The 21481-nt window shown below is 41.6% G+C and overlaps 1 protein-coding gene across 1 annotated transcript; it reads right to left on the minus strand.

The window, feature by feature from the left end:
* Window positions 1-199: 199 nt before the first annotated feature.
* Window positions 200-20432, minus strand: LOC117449603 (6-phosphofructo-2-kinase/fructose-2,6-bisphosphatase). The gene is given in 14 exon segments (XM_034087377.2): window positions 200-1954; window positions 2339-2403; window positions 2500-2558; window positions 2751-2884; window positions 4211-4315; window positions 5054-5200; window positions 5645-5852; window positions 9520-9641; window positions 11796-11852; window positions 11942-12016; window positions 13378-13444; window positions 13581-13677; window positions 17344-17469; window positions 19748-20432. Coding segments are annotated over 14 exon segments (1404 nt in total). The 5' UTR covers window positions 19830-20432; the 3' UTR covers window positions 200-1894.
* Window positions 20433-21481: the final 1049 nt, after the last annotated feature.

A 21481-nucleotide genomic window follows, 5' to 3' on the forward strand; every position in this document is an offset into this window, starting at 1 on the left:
GCATTTAAATAAAACCCCTGAGAAGATTGTATTTTCTATTGGTCCTCAGGTGACAGAAATGAGCTCAAATCCAGAGGCCTGTATCACAGAGCTTACCGTTAGTTATGTTTAACGGCCTTCTATCTGCTCATCAGTACGTAGTGTCTCCATGCTTTACTTGTGCTGCAGCACCTCTTTTCACCCCTCTGTCTGAAAACCAGAGCCCAGTCTGCTCTGATTGGTTAGCTGGCCGGCTCTGTTGTGATTGGTCAACCACTTAGAGATGTCCCGCCCCTTAACCGAATTACATAGAATTGTGTTGGAGCGCTAACCACTAGTATATTTAAATATATTTAACGTGCTTTGTGATGCAGGCCGCCAGAACTTGACCTAAGGTCCATGTAAACCAATTTAAAAAACACTATTGCACCAGAAGTGCCTCATGTATCTTAATAAATGACCAATGTCAGTTAAAAACAGCACACACACACACACACACCACACTGTGCCTCTGCCTCCATGGTTGTGTGTGTGTGTGTGTGTGTGTGTGTGTGTGTGTGTGTGTGTGTGCAGCGAGGGTGCATAGAATACTCATGTTTAGCTCATGCGAGGCACATCATGGTGTTTGGGCAGTCAAAGTGCCAAATGTCCCTTTTAATTATATTAAACCAGAACACCGTGACTAAGGATCTTTCCACTGCGGCACGAACACCACACCCTGGTTATAATTACCAGTGGGATCTGCACCTTTTGTGGATTTAGAAATGACTCCGATAAACAAGCCAATCCTAGTTTAAGGAATAGTTTGGACTTGTTTCACCTTCTTGCCAAGAGTTAGTTGAGATGACGACACCCTCTTATTTTTGTATGTTAAATATGAGGCTCGGCCAGCAGCGTACAAATAAGGTTAACATGACGGTAAGGATACACAGCATTTCATTTGTGTGTCAATAAATGTTCAGTCTAATCACGGACTGAAAACTATATTGAACACTACTGTTGAGTCTGTCCTCGCTGTGAGATTGCCAGGCTTTGTGATGACTGTGCCAGGCCAAGACATAGTGTGACCTTATTTAAATATATACATTTTTACACTTTGGTTTCTCATGATTCCCCTCACCAGAGATAAGGGGTTCATCCTTAAGCTTGAGAAGTGTTGGTATATACTATTTATTTTTCACAGAGCCAGGCTAGCTGTCTTCCTGTCTACACTATGTGCTAAGCTAAGCTAACTGTTTCCTTGACTTCAGTTGACTGTTCACTTTAGTGCATAGATATGAGAGTGGTATATCTCCTTTAACTCCCAGCAAGATAGTGAATACGTAATCTATCAAAATGTTGAACTACTTCCATATATTTCTCTTTAAAGTATTATTTTACATTGTTACCAAAAACCTACTTCCTGTTTGCACCACTGTGTTTTAAAAAGAACTGCTGCTTCCCAGTCGTTTGGATTCTCATATGATGTGCCTCTGTGAGACACGAGATAACACGATGTGAAGCGGCCAGATGGACATGAAGAGGTGACTGGGTGATTTAAAGTGTCCTGGTGTATTATTACAAGTAGGGGAGGAGGAAATGCGAAATGAGGTATTGAGGGATGGAGAGAAGAAGACACAGACATGCATGTTCACGAATATCCAAACAGATCCTGGTCACCTGACCCGCAGTAGTTCACTTTCACAGTAAAGGAAGTCTCCTCTTCTTCAGGCCAGACGTCTGAGCCCTGCATTATAAAGTGCTTCACAATGGAAATAGGCTGCCATAGGAGAAACGTCTCATTTCATGTCACAATGATTTTACATTTCACAACAATTACCCCTGGTAACAGTGAACACTAGTATCGCTTAAATTAAAAAAAGGCCACTTTCTATTAAGCTGTATGGAAATTAAACCAGTTCCCCCGTGTCGTCCTCTAGATGTGATCCGGGACCGTCTCCAAAGCCTCCGCCGGCTCTCTGTCCACGTCCACGTTCTGCAACGAGAGACAACGTTAACGATAACTTCAGTACTTGAAATTAACCAAAGGGAGAAAACTAGTTTGAATTTATCACATTTGTACCAAATATAGTGTTTGGGCACAGATTGGTTGATAAGCTTAAATCAGACCTGTGGACTGACTATTAGCACTCATACATTATTATCTTAATACATGTCCTAATTTATCAAGAAGTGTGATCATAGGGACAGAATAACATTTTACACCCTGGAAAACACATTACTGTGAAATCTCACTTAATGATCTAATATTACTGCAACTACTTACATTTTCATTATTAATATATTAATATATTTATTATATTATCTACCTGTCCCTCTAGTCTACAAGTTTGTGAAAAACAAAGTACAATTAAATTACCACTGGTTTGTCTCGGTGTGTGTTGACAGCTTCAACGTTTAGAAAAACAGACTCCACTTTACAACCTGAGAGCAGAAGACAGCAACAAAGAGAGGGGGTCATTCAGGAGTTTATTATACGTCGTCATTGTGAATGTGTGAGGAAATAATTGAGAGACTGACCGTAGGCGACAGGTGTGAGTTTGAGCACCGTGTGCAGAGGACACTTCAGGTAGGGGCAGCTCGTCTGACACACAGGGAGAAACGACGATTACATCTCTATAAAAATACAGTAGTATGAAATAACCCAAGTCTGTCTTTCTGTCTTTCTTGCTGTTAAGAAGTGGTATTCATGACCACTTGGACGTTTGACAGGTGTACCAGGACATACCTGAAACTATAAATATTGGATTGATAATTGTTCACATCACTACTCACGAGCAGTCTTGTTGAGGAAGTAGGCGAGCAGACATCTCATGACGGCCTGGTGACAGATGACCAGAACGTTCTCCTGCCGCTCCAGCTCCATGATGACCGGCTCCAGGCGCTGCACCAGGTCCTCGTACGACTGACACACACACACACAGAGAGAGAGAGAGGGACATGTCAAACTGTCCACACAAAGTCAGTTAAACTCGACTGTGGTGCCAACACAAAAACAGTTAGAACAGAAAATAAGTGTTGAAATAATTATCATTAGTCTATAGACAAAATTAGATGTTTGCAGGTTTTTACGTATTGCTTGTGAACATGAAAAGTAAACGTGTTTGTTTGTATTCTATTTACTAGGATGTTTTGATATGTATGACTTCAAAGTTTCTATCATAAAATATACAAAAAACACATTTTAATAGTCAAACTATCGGTCAAGTTTTATTGAACCTTTATGTAACCAGATAAAAGCATTGCGGTAAAATCTCATTTTCATTGCTGACCTGGCCAAGAAGGCAGCAACGTTACACATAACACAAACATATAAAATACAGAGAACATAAGACGAAAAGCAGTCACGACATGGAGCACATTAGGACAGTAAGAAAGGTGGTAAGGACTTCAGACAACTTCAATTTAAAACATGCTATTGAGACAAGTGCCGTCAGTTTGAGGTGTGATTGAAGGTCCTTCCAAGACCAAGGACCATAATGAAAAAGACTCCTTTGTCCAGCCTCAGTCCGCACGGCGTACCTGGACCCGTATCCAGGTTCTGGGTCTGAGGTTGTGAGAGTCACAAACTGGAGCACATCTGGCACATATGTGGAGTGGAAGCTTTCCTAAAATGGCTTTATACAATAATAAAAACCAATGCTGCATCCGACGCATAGTAAGAGAGGACCATCCAGTTAGGCTGTACAGTGTGCACTGATGAGTCCATAGGGTGCATTTGATATAACGCAGTGCAGCATGGGAGAGTGGGTCGAGTTTGGCCAAAACAGTGGGACAGGCAAATCTATAAATGCATTTACTGGTTCCATATCTTCAACTCTATCTTCCCTGTTTTTTGTGATTGTTAATGAATATCTTTGAGTTTTAGAGGGTTTTTCACCAATTTAAATACTTATACGCATATTTTTCCTTTTCATTTCATCCTAAATGAATCGGTTCCCTCTATCGTGTCTCAATGAAATAGAAAAACTCAATTCTCCTTCAGATTTTGTCGTCCAGTGTTTTTGTCTCATCCTTTGGGACAGTCTCCTGTGATAATGAAGCCTCTTTTTTTTAACTTTTGACTCCTGAGGGCATCACTCGTTTGCACAACCGCAGTCATGGTGATAACACAACAAACATTTCATCAATCGGGCCTTCAAAGGCGGAACATGAGTTACACACATAGAAGTACAACAAGGGTGCTGAAGGACAACATTGGTCCTTAAGTTAATCAACTCCCCGTCCTCACCTCTCATTTAGGGTAGCGGTAGCGGTACTTGTCTTGGTCCCTCAGTGCAAACTCCTCTGGGTAATGCTCCTGAATCTCCTCATACGTCATGTCCTCACACACACCCTGAGGCACAACACAGGAACACATCACTTCATGTGGCAGTGGGGTGGCTGGTTTAATGTGGTGTGAGAGCAGAGTCTCTCACACACACATTAAACACACACTTAACAACACATGTTCTCACCCCTTCATACTCAAACAAGGAGACAGTGTATACATGTTTGCAAAAGGACACAAACTATGAACAAAAGAGTACCGTACTTTCCGGACTATAGCCGCGACTTTGTCCCCCATTCTTTTGTACAGCTAACGGCCACTAGGGAACCTCCTAAATCTATGGATTTTACAGGTAACATTAACCACCTTTAACACTACGGGCCTCTATGACCGGTCCGCGCCCGCCACCTCTAAGGGGCGAGCTCCAGCAGGAAAAGCTGGAGGCCGGAAAAGAGTGAGACAGGTCGCGCGCCAAAGTAAAAGTGGAACCGAGAGACAGAACGAGAGCAAGACAGACGGACACTTTAGCTGCTGCGGCTTATATGCAGGTGCGCTTTATAGTCCGAAAAGTACGGTACATGCTGTGGACATTTAATACAAAAACATTCTTCTAAAACATATCACTCGTGTCTTTTTTAACTTAAGTGCACGTTGTTGTGGAGATTATTCTGCTGAGCGAAACTTGGAAGTATCATTCGTGTACCCAAAAGTGTATTTCAGGCAGTAATCTAAAACCTAAAGGGAAAATCCCGTTGAGCTTTTGTCGATGGAACCGGTGCAATGCAAAATGACAAAGAGACTCACAGCGTCTATCTCGTTGAGGGCCTTCCACTGCTCGTACGGGACCCCCAGAGCCTCGGCGGTCTGGATGGTCCTCTTCATGTGACTCGTCCACACCTTCAGGTCGCTGATGCACTGACCGCGCATGTAGGTCCCCAGAGCGCTGGCAAACTGACGCACAGGGGGACAGGCGTGACCAACAGGAAGTATCCATATCATATACATGTACATAGACTTTTTGCACTACTTGTTATTATGTTGGACTGTTGGAGGCTTGCGTTTGAACATTACGATGAAGCTCAGCTGTGTTCCAAGTCTGCCCGTAAGTCTTTAGCAAATGTAAATTCATAGAGTCTAAATCATCCACCATTTTACAGCAGTTTCAAGCGTACGGACGAACGGGAGCCCGTCTGTCCCAACAGGGTGGAAAATGGTAAGTCTGATTAAAACACACGATATGTTAGAATTCATCAGCGATGTTTTTAACCTCATTACTCTGTTGGAGGAGATCAGCTCAGAACATGTTCATTGCCATTTCTACAAACCGTCGCTTTGAACACCGTGAATCTTGAATGTAGCATCTATGAAAATATCGCAGATGATAGACGCCATAACCTTTGCCCCGCGAGGCGACAGCCCGGAGTCCCCCCCGATGCGCCCTGACAGGTTGAGCTCGCTCTCTCCGTGGCGGCTCAGGTAGATGGACCTCGGGGTGACGTGGATGTTCATGAGGTAATACACGATGCGGCTCTGGATGTGGTCCTGGACCCGGTTCACCAGGTACCGGCTGCCCACGTTGAAGATCTTGATGTAGGACAAGTTCCTGCGTAGAGATAAGATACTCTCAATGCTGCGACCAATGTTCCACTTCTTGTGAGGGGGGGGGGGGGATGTTCGTTCTTTCTGCAATTTCCAGTAATAAGAAAACCAAAACCAGGAAATGTGAACAATTGTTGTATTGTCTGTTAAATCTGCACTCCTTAATAAAGAAATTCATAAGACAAGACACACACACACACACACACACACACACACACACACACACACACACACACACACACACACACACACACACACACACACACACACACACACACACACACACACACACACACACACACACACACACACACACACAATGAAGTGACTGTTATCTTGTATATATTGATTGTTGTGTTTTTGTATCTTAATGTGTGTAACTGTGTCTGTTGATTGTGTATATAGGATATACATATTTATACATATCTGTATATTGTATAATTTTATACTCGGGATTGTTGGAAACGTCATTTCGATGAAACTGATGAACTGAGTAAGATTGACATTAAAGTTGACTTTGACTTTATTAGTCCAGCAACAGTTCCAGCACAAAGGACAGAGACACATCAAGAGAGAAGGAGACGGTACAACCTTAGAGGAGGTCTGCAATAACATCATGAAACAGAAGGACGGTACTCAACATGGCAGCTGTAGTTTTCTCTATATAATATCTGAGAGTCACAGGATATCATTTATTTTAAATAAGTGTGTTTTATTTACTGCCGAATGAGGTAACACACAATGTGATTGAGCCTATAGCCCGCTAATGAATGTACTGCTATATGTATCAGTATTACAAACTGAGTGTCTAGGGCAGGGGTGTCAAACTCAAGGCCCGGGTGCCACATCCGGCCCGCGACATTTTCTGTGGTCCCACAAGAGCGTGCAAAGAATATAATATGTTTATTACACGGTTACATGCTACTTTACAGAAGCACGTTGCCCATAAACTACATGTCCCACAATGCATCTCAAATTAGACTTTTTTTCAAAATGCTACTTTTTATTTCAAAATATTTTTTCTCCAGAACTTGGCTTCTCTTTTTAAATCATTTTGTGACATTCTCACTGAAGAGACTTGCAATTATTTGCCCTAGACTTCTGCTTTCAGACGTAGTTAATTATTAAGTTATTACCCTATCTGATAAAAATCCAATGCAGAGGAAATAATGTAATATAACACATTCTTTTATATATATTATCTATTTATATATGTATTTTTATATAGTCTTAAAGTTACAACCGGCCCTTTGAGTGCAACCATAATGCTGATGTGGCCCGGGATGAGATTGAGTTTGACACCCGTCCTTCCCAGATGAAATGCTGTGGTAGGTTTCTGTGAATGCAAGAAGAACACTCCTCCTGCTGCTGCAGCTGCACATCCACAGCAACGGGCGAAACACGAGTGGAATTATGAATGAGTCCCAGGAAGGGCCATGTGTTTGTCAGTCAACGTGACACTTGCCGCTATAGGTCATTAAAAGTGCATCTACAAAACAAGACATTGAACATTTTCTGCCAGAGGATTAGTTTGACTTATTGAAGGGAGTCAAAGATAAGTAATGAGCAGGAAGAAGGAAGAGAATAAAGTCACTTCAACTCTATTTGCTGCTCTCAAAGTATGATACAAATATATTAGACTGAGACTCAAGACTGTAAGAGACTAAGGTATACTTGACCATACAATACCATATAAGGCATACATCTGTATTACACCGTATAACATTTCAACACCATGTACATCACAGTCGCCCGTAACTCATCCGTTTGTCCTCTTGTCTAAATAGGCATCACTGTAATAAACAGTATTTAATTTAATTTTACATTCTGTTCTTGTATATATATATCATATTCTATTCACGTGTATATAGACTTTTTTGTATAGTTGTATTTTATTATATAACTTTGTTGCATATTAAACCGTGTTTCCTGTTACCACAAGTAGATAAGCTGGTGATAAATAAACAATAACTGAAATACTATCCTATATATATACAGTATGTTTATGCTCTGTAGTATAAGTCGATATTCCTGCAACTGCAGTATTTTTGACTTTTTTTAGAACATTTTAATTATCCAGAATATTTTATATCGTTTGTATTTGATATAATATTTTTCTTTTTCATTTCATTTGAATTGTTAATTCCACTTCTTAAAGGGATAGTGGAAATCCGCGAATTTTGGGTTTAACTTATGTATTTTTATTAAAAATAGGCATAATAAACAATTTTTTTTATTTCATGCGCCTAGTTTCATTTTATTTTCAATTTTACTGCTCCCGACCACGCCCTCTCAATGAAACGAAATACTTCGGGAATCTTCGGGTGATGACGAAAACAAAGTAAGACGGGCACAAACATTGGACGAGGCACGAGTATTTTATTATGTTTTCTGGCTGATTTAATGCATCATTAGCCTGTACCATTGTGTACAACGCCATTTATTGCCTGTCGATTAGGCGACCGGAGGCCTCGTCATCCGATAATCCGGTACACAGTGTCGAATGTGTACACTACAGTCATCATATAGACATGATAGACTAACAGTACTGTGAGTACAGCCTACACTTGACAGGCAGCCTGGCTAGCCTAGGATTAGGACCATACTACCTCAAAAGACCGATTGGCTCTAGCTGTATATCATGCTAGTATACAATTCATTTAAATGTATTCATGTAATTAATGCCCATAAGGCTGTTACATATACAATAATAAATGTGACAAGATAATTTATGTGAACCTGACCCTGGTATGTTATGAAATGTACCCTACATGCAGTCATCCTCGGGCATAGCCATAGGCCTACAGTGCATGCATGCCAACTTTTGCAATATATAATATAGCGCCGAGCGTGAGCTATGCTTAGGGACCTACCAGTCAAGATTATTTGTGCGTAGGGGTGCATCATCTGGCGCCTGATCCTGGTCATCCTCGCCATTGCCCATGCCGTGAACTAACTCCATCTCCTCGGGCTCGAACAAATAAGGACGTAATGGTCCATCGTCTGGCTCAATATTCTCATCATCGTCGCTTACTGAACTGGATTCAGATTCAGTTCCTAAAACTACATTTTCGCAGGAAAGCCGAGAGGATGTTTCTGACTCGCTATCATCACTGGATACCTCGTACAATCCTTCTTCTTTGTCTGGTATATTTGCCCTTTCACGTTCATTCTGCATAGACGCCATGGTTTGTTATTGTTTCGTCTTCCTGAGTTTTCCTCACTTCCGGGTTGGCTGACTCGATCATTTCGTTTCTAAAAAAGTTCGGGGAAGCTGCAATAAAGTGCTTCTAACATGCGTAAGGCAATTATTATATTTTTATAATCAGGTGTGATTGTTTTGGTACGTAATTATGCTTGTATATAAGTTAAAACGAAACTATTTAGGGTTCAATTTCCACTATCCCTTTAAGTATTTGAATGTCTGAACATACTGCTGCTTCTGTACCGAAAGAATTTCCCAAATTGGGATCAATATTAGTATATAAATATATATATGTATCTATATAGGGACTTTAAATATGTCTAGTTCTATTCCATATTTCCCCAAGAAAAGACCAAACAGGCCAACCTCCACATCACTCCACGTTCTATACAGGACACGCCTCTTCTAGCATCAGCACTGAACGTGGATGCGTTGAAGCAGACTGTGTTGTTTTTGTTCTGCTCACCTGTCCTTGTTGTCGTCCAGCGGGATGTAGGTCATCTTGTAACATTCGATCCTCTTCAGGAAGTCGGCCACAGCCTCCTCTTTGTCACAGTCTTTGTAGTCCGGACTGCTCAGCTTCACTTGCTGTTTGAGAGAGAGAGAGAGAGAGAGAGAGAGAGAGAGAGAGAGAGAGAGAGAGAGAGAGAGAGAGAGAGAGAGACACAGACACAGACAGACAGACAGACAGACAGGCAGGCAGACAGACAGACAGACAGAGAGAGAGAGAGAGAGAGAGACACACAGACAGAGACAGACAGACAGACAGACAGACAGAGAGAGAGAGAGAGAGACATTTATAATATTATAAAATAATAGATATGTCCAACATTAGGGGACACAACCGGCCTCGTGCAAGATCATTTTTGTATCCAACATTTCAAAATGTCTTTCTTTCATCCGTCAGGTACAAAAGATGCACTAAATGACTCCAACATGCCACTTAAAGATGCATCTGTACACAATGTCCATCATTAAAACAAATACTGACACGTAGCTGGTTGAGACTAAGAGCACGTACACACTGTTGATTGTGATCATTAACGAAAACAAAAGGACAGTGACTCAAGTGTTTCCCACACTATTTGTGGACAAAAAGTGTTTCCAAAGCAGTCTCCCGAGGGCATCGATGTTAATCCTCTGGCTTGCTGTTCAAGTGATTGCCCAGGGAGCGGTGTGCCAATAAAGTTAATAACGACTTCCTGTCCTGGCTTCCTCTGAGAAAGAGACTGACGTCAAAGTTAAAGGGACAATTTCTGTCAATAAATGTCCCTGCTAACAAACCATAAATATGTGAACCGGCTGTCTCACGCCTCTCCAGATGTTTCCTGTGATGCACTTTTGTGGTTTCAAACCGGAAAGATGCTAAAACATAATTTATCTGCAGCAACGTCGATGTTTTACGTTTTTAAATGACGATAAAGAACCTCTCACAGACTGATAACTGAACACTCACTCTAAAACTGAACTCAAACTAGGAGCAACAAAAGAAGGCATTGATAACAGCAGGAGCAATGTTTCTCCACATGATCAAACCGTCTGCTGTGTGTCTGATCCAAAACCAGCCAATCAGAGACAGACGTGACCCGACTCAGTCTGACCACTGCCGTCTGTTCCCTCGAATAACTAATGAACACTGAGCTTTGGCTGAAAAATGGTCTTGGCTCGAGGCACGGCCCTCGCAGGGATCTTAGAAACACAACTTCCTGTTCACACACACACACACACACACACACACACACACACACACAACACACACACACACACACACACACACACACACAACACACACACACACACACACACACACACACACACACACACACACACACACACACACACACACACACACACACACACACACACACACACACACACACACACACACACACACACACACACACACACACACACACACAGTAGGGGTTTGACATTAAGTGATTGGATTGGCTGCCTAACCACTTTAATAATCAAAGTCTGGTCAAACCCGGCATGTATCAGAATAATCTGTATAAAGCAAATTAACCCTTTTAAACATTGCAATATGTCTCACACACACCTGGATCATTTCCACAAACAAATCACAAAACCACAAGGGCAACAAAAGCCTATATTAAAACTAATTAATCGATAGCGTGTGAGTGTGTGTGTTAGGGCTGCACGATATATCGTGTCGTGACGATAATCGCGTTATGCGCAATTTTTTTTCATTTTTAGGACGTGCGATATTAAGTAGGCAAATGAACTCAAGCACGTCATGTTACAATTCTTTTGATGCTTGCTACCAAAGGAAAAGTCGCGCGGCTCTCATGTCAGGGGTACGTGAGTGAGTGACATGCAGGCTCTGTCAGCAAACCACCAATCACAATCATTCTTGATCAGATCGCAGCAGGATAACCGAGGATAACCGAGGATAACCGAGCTAGTTGCTCTGAGAACTTAAGATCCAGAAGTCCGTGACTAAAATCCTTCATCCGGTTAAATATTGTTACAAAAATACATATTAGAATTAAAGTTCAAGAAAGGATCGTTTGCAGACAAAAAAAACTGTCTTTTCTTCAATTCCTGTATTTTTTCGCAGGGGAAGAAAATCTTTGTTTCCAATATGGTGCAGCCCTAGTGTGTGTGAATGAAGCCGTTCCAGCAAGAAAAACAGTCCCCAACGTATAACCCAAAACACATGCTCTCCAAGTACCAACTAAAAGGAACACACTCTCAAATAAACATTCACATTTCACTCACTTTAATATTCTGAGCGATGATTTCTAGGTCGTCACATATTGACTCCACGAAGAAGACCTGGGCAGGTTGGAGGAACGAAAGAGAGATCGGTCAATTGCTGTATTTTCCTAAGGTTTCTGTCATTAAGAGAGAACACAATAACTCGCCTTGTAACCGTTCTCCTCAGCGAAGCCGAGGATGACCTCTCTGCGCTCCAGCGTCGTGTTGGTGGCGTCAAAAACCTTAAAGACGAACGAGATTAGAGAGTGATTCTTATTGGACTAACTATTCAATGTTACAGCAATGGTTGAACCTCACAAATTGTACAACGGTGCTTGTATTTCCCCAACATGACTAAAGGACATTTTAACTCCAAAATAATAATTATCCATGATATTGTCCTAAGAGACGTACAACTCTTAATATGGCACTAAAACAAGCTGGAACTTCTTCACATTGAATTTAGTTAGGAAACAAATGTTGCTTGTGTTAGAGTTTGGATACATCCTACTTTAGTGAAAAAATAAAACAATGTTAATAAGGTAATCAGAAACCTACGGAGCCCCTAAAGGGACATGAAAAAAAAAAAAAAAAAAACAGAGGGAGAAAAAAAAAAGTCAGGATAACGGATTCGTTTCTCGTGCGCACGAGAAACGAATCCGTTATCCTGACTTTATTTTTTTTGAGAAAGTTACCGATGCACCAAGGAGGAAGTGGAACACGAGACAACCATGTCATTGCAGACTGTTATGTTTACGTGGGGAAATGACAGTGCATACATTATTTGAGATATATATCGTACTTAGATTTCACTTTAAGGACATTTCGGCCAGGGGTGTGTGGTCACTCCAGGAGTCAGCGGGACGTGTAACTCAGAGAAGAGCAGCACCAGCGCTCAAAGAGCTTTTACGCACCGCCTACACTGTGTTTACCTTCATTGAACAGCTATGGGCGGACTGGGACTAAAAATCAGCCCGGTACTCGCACCCAGCCCAGCCCAGGTAAACTGTCAACGGGCGGCCCACTTCGGTACCGGCGTGTATATGTGTGTGTGTGTGTGTGTGTGTGTGTGTGTGATAGCTGCGGGGCAGCAGGTACTCTGAGAGTCACGGATATAATTCATAGATCAATAAAGCAGACTGGTTTACAGACTCTCCTGTTTTTTGCCAATCCGGTGCTTAAACCAATAGCTCTACACCCCTGGCCGAAATGTCCATACAATTAAGTCTGACTTCAAAATATATCTCAAATAATGTATGCACTGTCATTTCCCCACGTAAACATAAAAGTCTGCAATGAAATGGTTGTCTCGTGTTCCACTTCCTCCTTGGTGCATCGGTAACTTTCTCAAAAAAAAATAAAGTCAGGATAACGGATTCGTTTCTCGTGCGCACGAGAAACGAATCCGTTATCCTGACTTTACTTTTTTTTGTCTCTCTCTTTTTTTTTTTTTCCATGTCCCTTTAGGGGCTCCGTAGAAATCATACGGTTCCCCTGCATAAAGGATAACAAATAGCAACTTCATGGGAGTCTTAATATTTTATATAATACTCGTTATCGTCGCTTTAAGGATGAAACGTGATTGAAGGTGTATTTCTCTCACCACGACCTGCCCCAGCTCTCTGGTGAAGTAATCACAGACGTCTTTCAGAGCAGCGATGGCACAGGACCTGGGATCGGATAGAAATAGAAAAAAACATTAATAATGCAAAGTCAGATCTCGAATGTCATACATAATGAAATGTTTTATACTCAAGGACACGGGACATGTGAAGCGGCACGGTGTCGGAAGAGGAGGGTTCATACTTGCGTATCTTCATGGCCTCCTCGTTGTCTGGTCTGAAGAACTCGAAGCTGTTGTAGGAGCGCGTCGCATCTCTTCTGTACTGACCCACATTAAACACTGAGAGAGAGTTAAAGAGATGGGTATTTGTCAAAACACACGTAGGTTACTGTCAGAGTTTGTGTTGACATAAATCTAAATGTATATCAAATCAAGAGAACTTAGGAAAAATTAGGACAACCTTTAAAACATTGTGCCAAAGAAATTCCACTTGTCCCTGGCCGTGTTACTATTCAAGCACTATACCGTGTCTATAATAGCTAACATTAATACAAAATAAAACAAACAATAAAAATAAAGACAGATAAAAGCATCACAAATACATTTATAGGCTTAACTAGCCAGCCCAGTATGTCATTGTTGTTGTTGATGTTTAGTTATGAGACATTTTGCACATTCTTGTCGTGACCCCAACATATTTAACACTAGAACCGCCAACGGGTCAATTTTACCCGCAACTGTTTTTTTATTGTATGTAACTCTTTTTCAATAAAATATTAAAGTCTCCCAGTCCGTGACTTTTCCTGAAAGTGTGTTATGTAGCACGTTATGTTGTTAAAAATGGTCAATATGAAGTCAGATGGCAAAATAAAGCCAAACAAAATGCCATTTATACCTCTATCCGCCAGCGGGTAATATTTACCTCATAGAAAATGCTGCGTAAACATGACGTGTTGCTATAGCAACGCCTTTTGTCTACTGTGGTTCCATATAGATAGAGAGCAGGGGCGGCGGGTGCTGTAGGCTAGGGAAGGCTAAGCCTTCCCAAATATTGGTGTCACTGCATCCTGGTAAAATAAAAATATAATGTATAATGTTTGTGTCTTTGACATTAGCGCTGCTATGCAGCCACCTGTGCCCTGTTCTACGAAGCCAGTTCAAACCCTGGATATGTTTGAGTTATCTAAACTAACCTAACAAACGAGATCTCGACGCTGGTTAATATCAAGTCGGTAAATCAAGCCAGGGCTTCTCTCACCAGCTGAGAGCGCGTTCACATGATGAAAGGGGCGGGGTTAGCAACATTTGACCAATCACAAACAGGGACAAGTGTACTGACAGCGCAGCGTCATACTTCGTTAATGAAAAGTAAACTAATATTAGACAAATATGAACTTTAAAGTTCATATTTGTCTAATATTAGTCATCCATGACTTAAACATAATAATCCAGGATTCAAGCCACCTGCAAGGTGAATACAGAACAACTGGTTACAAAATAAATAAACTACCGAGTGTTTGAAAGCGTAACCGTTTTATCACTGCCCCATCTAAGACACGAGTGGATCTGACTTTAATTAAATTTGAGTTGAGTGTTTCGTCAACCCAATGTGTTGCTTAAAATAATGCTTCTGCATACAGTATGTGACACTGTGAGTGTTGCGCCGCCTATGAGAGAGAGAGAGAGAGAGAGAGATAGATAGATTGATAGATATATTGCTGCCCAATATGTATACACATGCCACAACCTGAGGGACAATGAATGACACACACACACACACACACACACACACACACACACACACACACACACACACACACACACACACACACACACACACACACACACACACACACACACACACACACACACACACACACACACACACACATGCTTTTAATGTTTCTTTTATTATCTTTTACTGTTTTTAAATGCCTTTGTCTGAATGTCTTTCATTTTTGTAAAGCACCTTGAATTGCCTGGTGCTGAAAGGTGCTATATAAATAAACTTGCCTTATGCCTTACAAAATATGTCTGACGCAAAACTCTAGAGGTAAATGTTACGAGGTCGGACCTTGAACATTTAAAAAAAAAAAAAACACAAGTCTGGACTGGATGCTGGCAGATAAACGCAGCAGCTGAGAGAATGTGTTTTAGCCTGCAGCCTCCTAAGGTCACTGTGATAAGAACATATCCCTACAAGATGGCGACACCCAAAAAGCCATTTATAAATGTAGGCAAGGCAAGTTTATTTATATAGCATATTTCAACACAAAGCAATTCAAAGTGCTTTACAAAATGAAAGACATTAGCATTTAAGAAACATATTATGAAATGATATTTAAAAACACAAGCAAAGATACATGAATCACGGTTACAGTGCAGTGTGAGATACACACATCTGAACGAACCCCCCTTTGGATAATCTGACCACGGTACCTTTTAGTTTTCGCCGAAATTATTCCTCTTTTTATTTTTAAATGCACATAGTTACATTTACCTTCTCTTTCTAGGACTTTTTTGGTATCCTCCGCGAACCAGGGTCTTGAAACCAAAACGGCACACGTAGGGGACTTTAACCACATATGACGAGGGGACTTTAACCGCAATAATGACTTTTGGGGGGACTCAAGGCACTAGGCAATTCAAAGTGCTTTACAAAAAAAGAACCTTAAGGGTGACTTTCTCCACAGTCTATCTTAAACACACACATTTTATAGACAACATCCCAGGGTGCAACCAAATGTTTCAGATATAACTTTTTATCCTCAAATCACAATCTGAAACTGCACTATGGCTGTCCACATTTCAGAATCAGAGTATATATTAATCCCTGGTGGAGAAGTTTGGTAAATAACGTTTAACCCAATTGTAAAATAGTAGGAGTGCCCCTTTAAGTTTGTCTGTGACGCTGTCAATGCATCCTAAACGTTATACAACCAATGAAGGAACATGACAGAAATAATGTGTGCTATGACACACACACACACACACACACACACACACACACACACACACACACACACACACACACACACACACACACACACACACACACACACACACACACACACACACACACACACACACACACACACACACACACACACACACACACACACACACACACACACACACACGTTGAAATGTAATTGTATCACTGTATATATATCATCAATAATATGTAAACATTTGAAATGTATGTTAATGTTATTAATTATTTTGTATTGTGATGCTTTGGCAACATTGTTTAATTTAACTTTCATGCCAATAAAGCCCCTTTGAATTGAATTGATAGAGAGATAGATAGATATACAGATAGAGAGAGAGAGAGATAGATAGATAGATATAGAGATAGAGAGAGAGATAGATAGATAGATATACAGATAGAGAGAGAGAGAGAGAGAGAGAGAGAGAGAGAGAGAGAGAGAGAGAGACAGAGAGACACAGAGACAGGGAGGGAGAGAGAGAGAGACAGAGACACTTTGCACATAACTCACGGTAGCGATATTCTATACTTCATGCTATCTGCACAAACTAGATCCTATGGAAAGCTGAGAGTCCACAGACTCTGTTGGTGTAACTTTCCTCCCCGTGCGATCAGACCTCTCTGCTCTGAATGATAAATAAAAGAACATTGTAGCTTGAAAATCAATAGCGGGTAAATTTGACCCGTTGGCGGTTTTAGGTTCACAGCGACCTCTGGCGGTTCTAGTGTTAAAGAGGCCCTACTATGCTCTTTGTCTCTCCTGTAGAGTGTTATCTAGGTGTGTGTGCATGTAAATGGTCTGCAAAGGCTACAATCCCAAAGGTTCCTCCAGAGGGAGTTTCAGACAGAGGGTGAGGAGAGTTGAGTGTAAAATAAAAACATTTGAGTGTGTTTTGCATGCATGCACTTATTGACAGCTCGGCTGCCCAGAATCTCTCGTTAAAGATTAAATAATGCACGATAAAAGATGTTTATATGTTGAGTGTGAGTTTCAGTGTAATCTCGTCTTGTGATACCTTTCGTCGTAACTCCGATCCAGTTCAGGTATCTGGTCAGTTTTTTAGAGATGTAGGTCTTTCCTCTGGCCGGGAGTCCCACCATCACTATCATGGTGGGGGAGTTGGTGAACTGAGGCACCGAGGCTGAAACACACACACACACACACACACACACACACACACACACACACACACACACACACACACACACACCACACACACACACACACACACACACACACACACACACACACACACACCACACACACACACACACACACACACACACACACACACACACGTTAAAACACCTGAAGACGTGTTGATTTACACTGAGGGTTTTCAAAACCACCAACTTGGGATGGATAACCTGCTGCATAGAATGTAAATAGAAGTCTTAGGAGTTGTGTTCAAGGCCAAATATATCGATACTACTTTTCCTATCCGTGACATCCAGCAGCTGGTTAGCTTAGCACAAACACTGCTAGCAGAGGAACACTTGCCCTTGCAGCTGTGATACATGTGGCCCCTCCTGGCCAGCAAAGAGGAGTTAGCAATGATGATTTTAAACACTAAATAAAAAAAGTTTGAGCACCAAAAAGACGAGGTTGATGAGTCCAGTAGTATGCGAGATATACTGCAGATATTCAGACTGACACGATACGCAACAAACGGTCCCATGAGACATTTGACTGCAAATTACTTTTTGTTGCCAATACTTGTAATCAAGTATTTCTACTCACGAAGCTGATTTGAGTACATCTTCCACCACAGTTTATGATAAATATTAGTGAAAGCATTATCATAGTCCATCATCTGGCACAGAGAGTGTCATTTCATGTAATCGTTTATTTGAACCGGGACATTGATGAACATTTTAAAACAAATAATGCTTACAAGTGGAAATGAGCCGGATTTTAGCTTTGAGCTCATTTCCATCCGTAGTCCCGTCACATACAACATATAAGAACATGACATTTATATACTTAGCAAAAATAAATACATGACATGCAGGAAGAGCAAGAACAGCATATACGAGTATTTACCACATGGCAGTGCACTGCAGCAGCTACGACATATAAGGTGCAAGAGGAGATGCCCATGTGTTAAAGTGCAGTTAGCGGTGCTCGCATGTCTGTTTGTTTCTCAACCTTCTTTGAGTTGACCTTTAAAGCTATTGAGAGTGGGACAATCCCGTGTCTCAGTTGGGAGGCTATTCCAGTGTGAGCTGCCTTTAACGGAGAGGACATTTTGTCCTCAAAGTGGTCCGTCTGCGGTGGACTTCACAGTCTCCTCTGGTTTCTGACCTAATGCAGCGTCCCTAAGGGGGGGGGGGGGCAGTCCATGTAAGCATTTAAATAAAACACATACTTTTAGAAGACTTTTAATTGTCAAAACTCAAGACATTGTGTTTTTCTAGGATGCTACAGAGGTGGTATGAACTTGGCTTTCTGTCAAACACCTGGACAGCTCTCTTGTACAGCTGTTCTGTGGGTTTCAGGTTTGTGGCACAAGCTAACGACCAGTTTGTAAAACAGTGTTCAATGTGGGATAGAGTCATGCAGTGGAGGTATGACTTTGCAGCATTGACAGTTAAGAAAGGTCTGATTTGTTTAACATTTAGCAAGTTGAATTTAACGGTATTGGATACTTTCTTAAAGTCAAGTTCGAGTCCAGTTTGACTCCAAGATACTTGAAGTGGGAGACTAGTTCTAATTCTGCTCCATTTAAAAACACGTTGGATCCTTCGAATTTGACTGGTCGTTTACTGAACATCATGCAGACTGTTTTTTTTTGTTGCATTTAACTGTAAGCAAAAGTTGTTCAGCCAGTGGTGAACCTTGTCCAAAGCTTTTGAGAGACAAGATGTGATTATTTCAGTATTTTTCCCGTGTACAAAGATGACCGCATCATCGGCATAATTATGTGAAAGTGTGGGATATCATCATCACATAGTTGGCAGAAAGAAGTGTAATCGTGCTCTCATGGTGAACCTTTGGGGTGAACGTCCCTCCGGTCTCTCACAGAGCGGCGCTGTGGAGAAGTCCTCTCAACTCAACAAAACGAAACTCTCACACTGCTGTTAAAACGCTCTGACACCCCCAATAATGCACAGGAATCAACTTGTCAAACTGTGAGACAAAACCGCAAACAATGCGGTTTCCATGTGTGTGTGGGTGTCATATGGGGTGTGTGTGTGTGTGTGTGTGTGTGTGTGTGTGTGTGTGTGTGTGTGTGTGTGTGTGTGTACACGTGTGTGTGTGTGTGTGTGTGTGTGTGTGTGTGTGTGTGTGTGTGTGGTGTGTGTGTGTGTGGTGTGTGTGTGTGTGTGTGTGTGTGTGTGTGTGGTGTGTGTGTGTGTGTGTGTGTGTGTGTGTGTGTGTGTGTGTGTGTGTGTGTGTGTGTGTGTGTGTGTACTCACAGCCTCTGCGTTGGCTCAGCCTGCTTTTCATCCATGGCCCCCAGGTCTTCTCCAGAGGATTTTGAGTGAGTTTTTTTGACATGACTTTAACAAGTGAGTGTGTGTGTGTGTGTGTGTGTGTGTGTGTGTGTGTGTATTAAACCTCTCCTTCTGTATGTGTGTGTATGTGTGCGCATGTGTGTGACAGGAGGGCTTCAGGTGAGCACACAGATTTTGAACTCTTTACCACAATGTCGGTGTGGGAGGAGTTTGAGAGTCAGCAGACATGCTTGAGCACCTCTGATTGGTTGTGTAACCTGTCAATCACTTTAACTGAGCCATTAATGCCCAGAACAAACTCATCCACCAATCACAAAGGGCAACTGTAGACTTTGCCTCAGCAAACAGGAAGTGAGGACACACTGGTAAAACCATGCTGAGCAGCTCCTTTATGAATCTGTCAGATGAAGTCAGTGGTGAAATAAAGAGTCACTATTATGCTTGTAGGAGTTTCCCTTTCCTGTAGTTACAGGTTTTAGTGCATGTAAAAGGTCTGTAAAGGCTAAAATCCCAAAGTTCCCTCTAGAGGGAGTTTCTCTCTGATACATTTCTCTCTGACACATAGTGACATCACTATGTAGCACTCACGCTGCTATTAGCTAGTGCTCCAACACATTGTACGTGATACGCTAGGGGGCGGGACATCTCTAAACTGTTGTCCAATCATAACGGAGCCGGCCAGCTAACCAATCAGAGCAGACTGGGCTCTGGTTTCAGACAGAGGGTAAAAGAGGTGCTGCAGCACAGGCAGTGAGATAAAGAAAGAGCTTTCTGAACATTAAAGAGACATGTCACAAGATGTATGATGCTGAAAATGGGCACAACAGGGCCCCTTTAATCTTAATATACCCAGGTGACCGAGTCAGACCTGGCGTCATGGACTGTTTTAATCAGGGCTGAATACAACATTTTAATTGTTTTATTTTTATTGTTGTTATTTATAGGGCTTTGTCCTAATATTTATTTCTGTATTAAACTATGTTGAAAGATTAGTTTAATATAATTTTTTATTTTGCTATGAAATTCTGAATGAAAGGCTGCGCGCGAGACTGTTTTTTCGCTGGGTTGAGTCGTGTGGGTTTTTGAGTGAGATGCGGCACAGCAGCCTGTCAGTTTACTCTTGCTAGGTTTGTAATAGTCCCTTATGCTATAGTTGACCGCAGGTCGGAGTAATAAGGTATCCGTAGACCTTTGTATGAGGCATCTTTATTTACTTAACAGATCTTCCGCCATGATACATAGGCCTACATGCGTGTATCTATGTAGGCGCGCGCGCGACAATTCAGATTTCCCGGGAAATGTAAGTTTAGGGGTGCCGCCCTGGTAAATCAAATGCCCGCCCAGAGATGTATCTGCAGTCGGGTCTGCAGAGAGTGAAAAGAGGTGCTGCCCAATGTCTTCAACTCCTATTCAATAAAAAACAGCGAATAACATTAGGCTACTTGGAAAGGAACCAAGTTGGCAAATCCCTTCAGGCCTGGATTAAAAAAAAATCATAATGAACGCAAACAAAGAAGTAGGCTACAAACAGCTAAAAAGTAACACATCACAGATTTTTCTCTTTTTTTGTCAGAGCATTCAGCAATCAGTTAATCCCTCAATGACTTTGGGTTAATCTCAGCCTGGGCTTCATACTCAGGCCTACATGTTTTAAAAAAAATAACAGAAAAACAACTGACATTTAGGAGGCGTGTT

This window comes from Pseudochaenichthys georgianus, chromosome 7, assembly GCF_902827115.2.
Source record: "Pseudochaenichthys georgianus chromosome 7, fPseGeo1.2, whole genome shotgun sequence".
In the NCBI taxonomy this organism is placed as follows: domain Eukaryota; kingdom Metazoa; phylum Chordata; class Actinopteri; order Perciformes; family Channichthyidae; genus Pseudochaenichthys; species Pseudochaenichthys georgianus.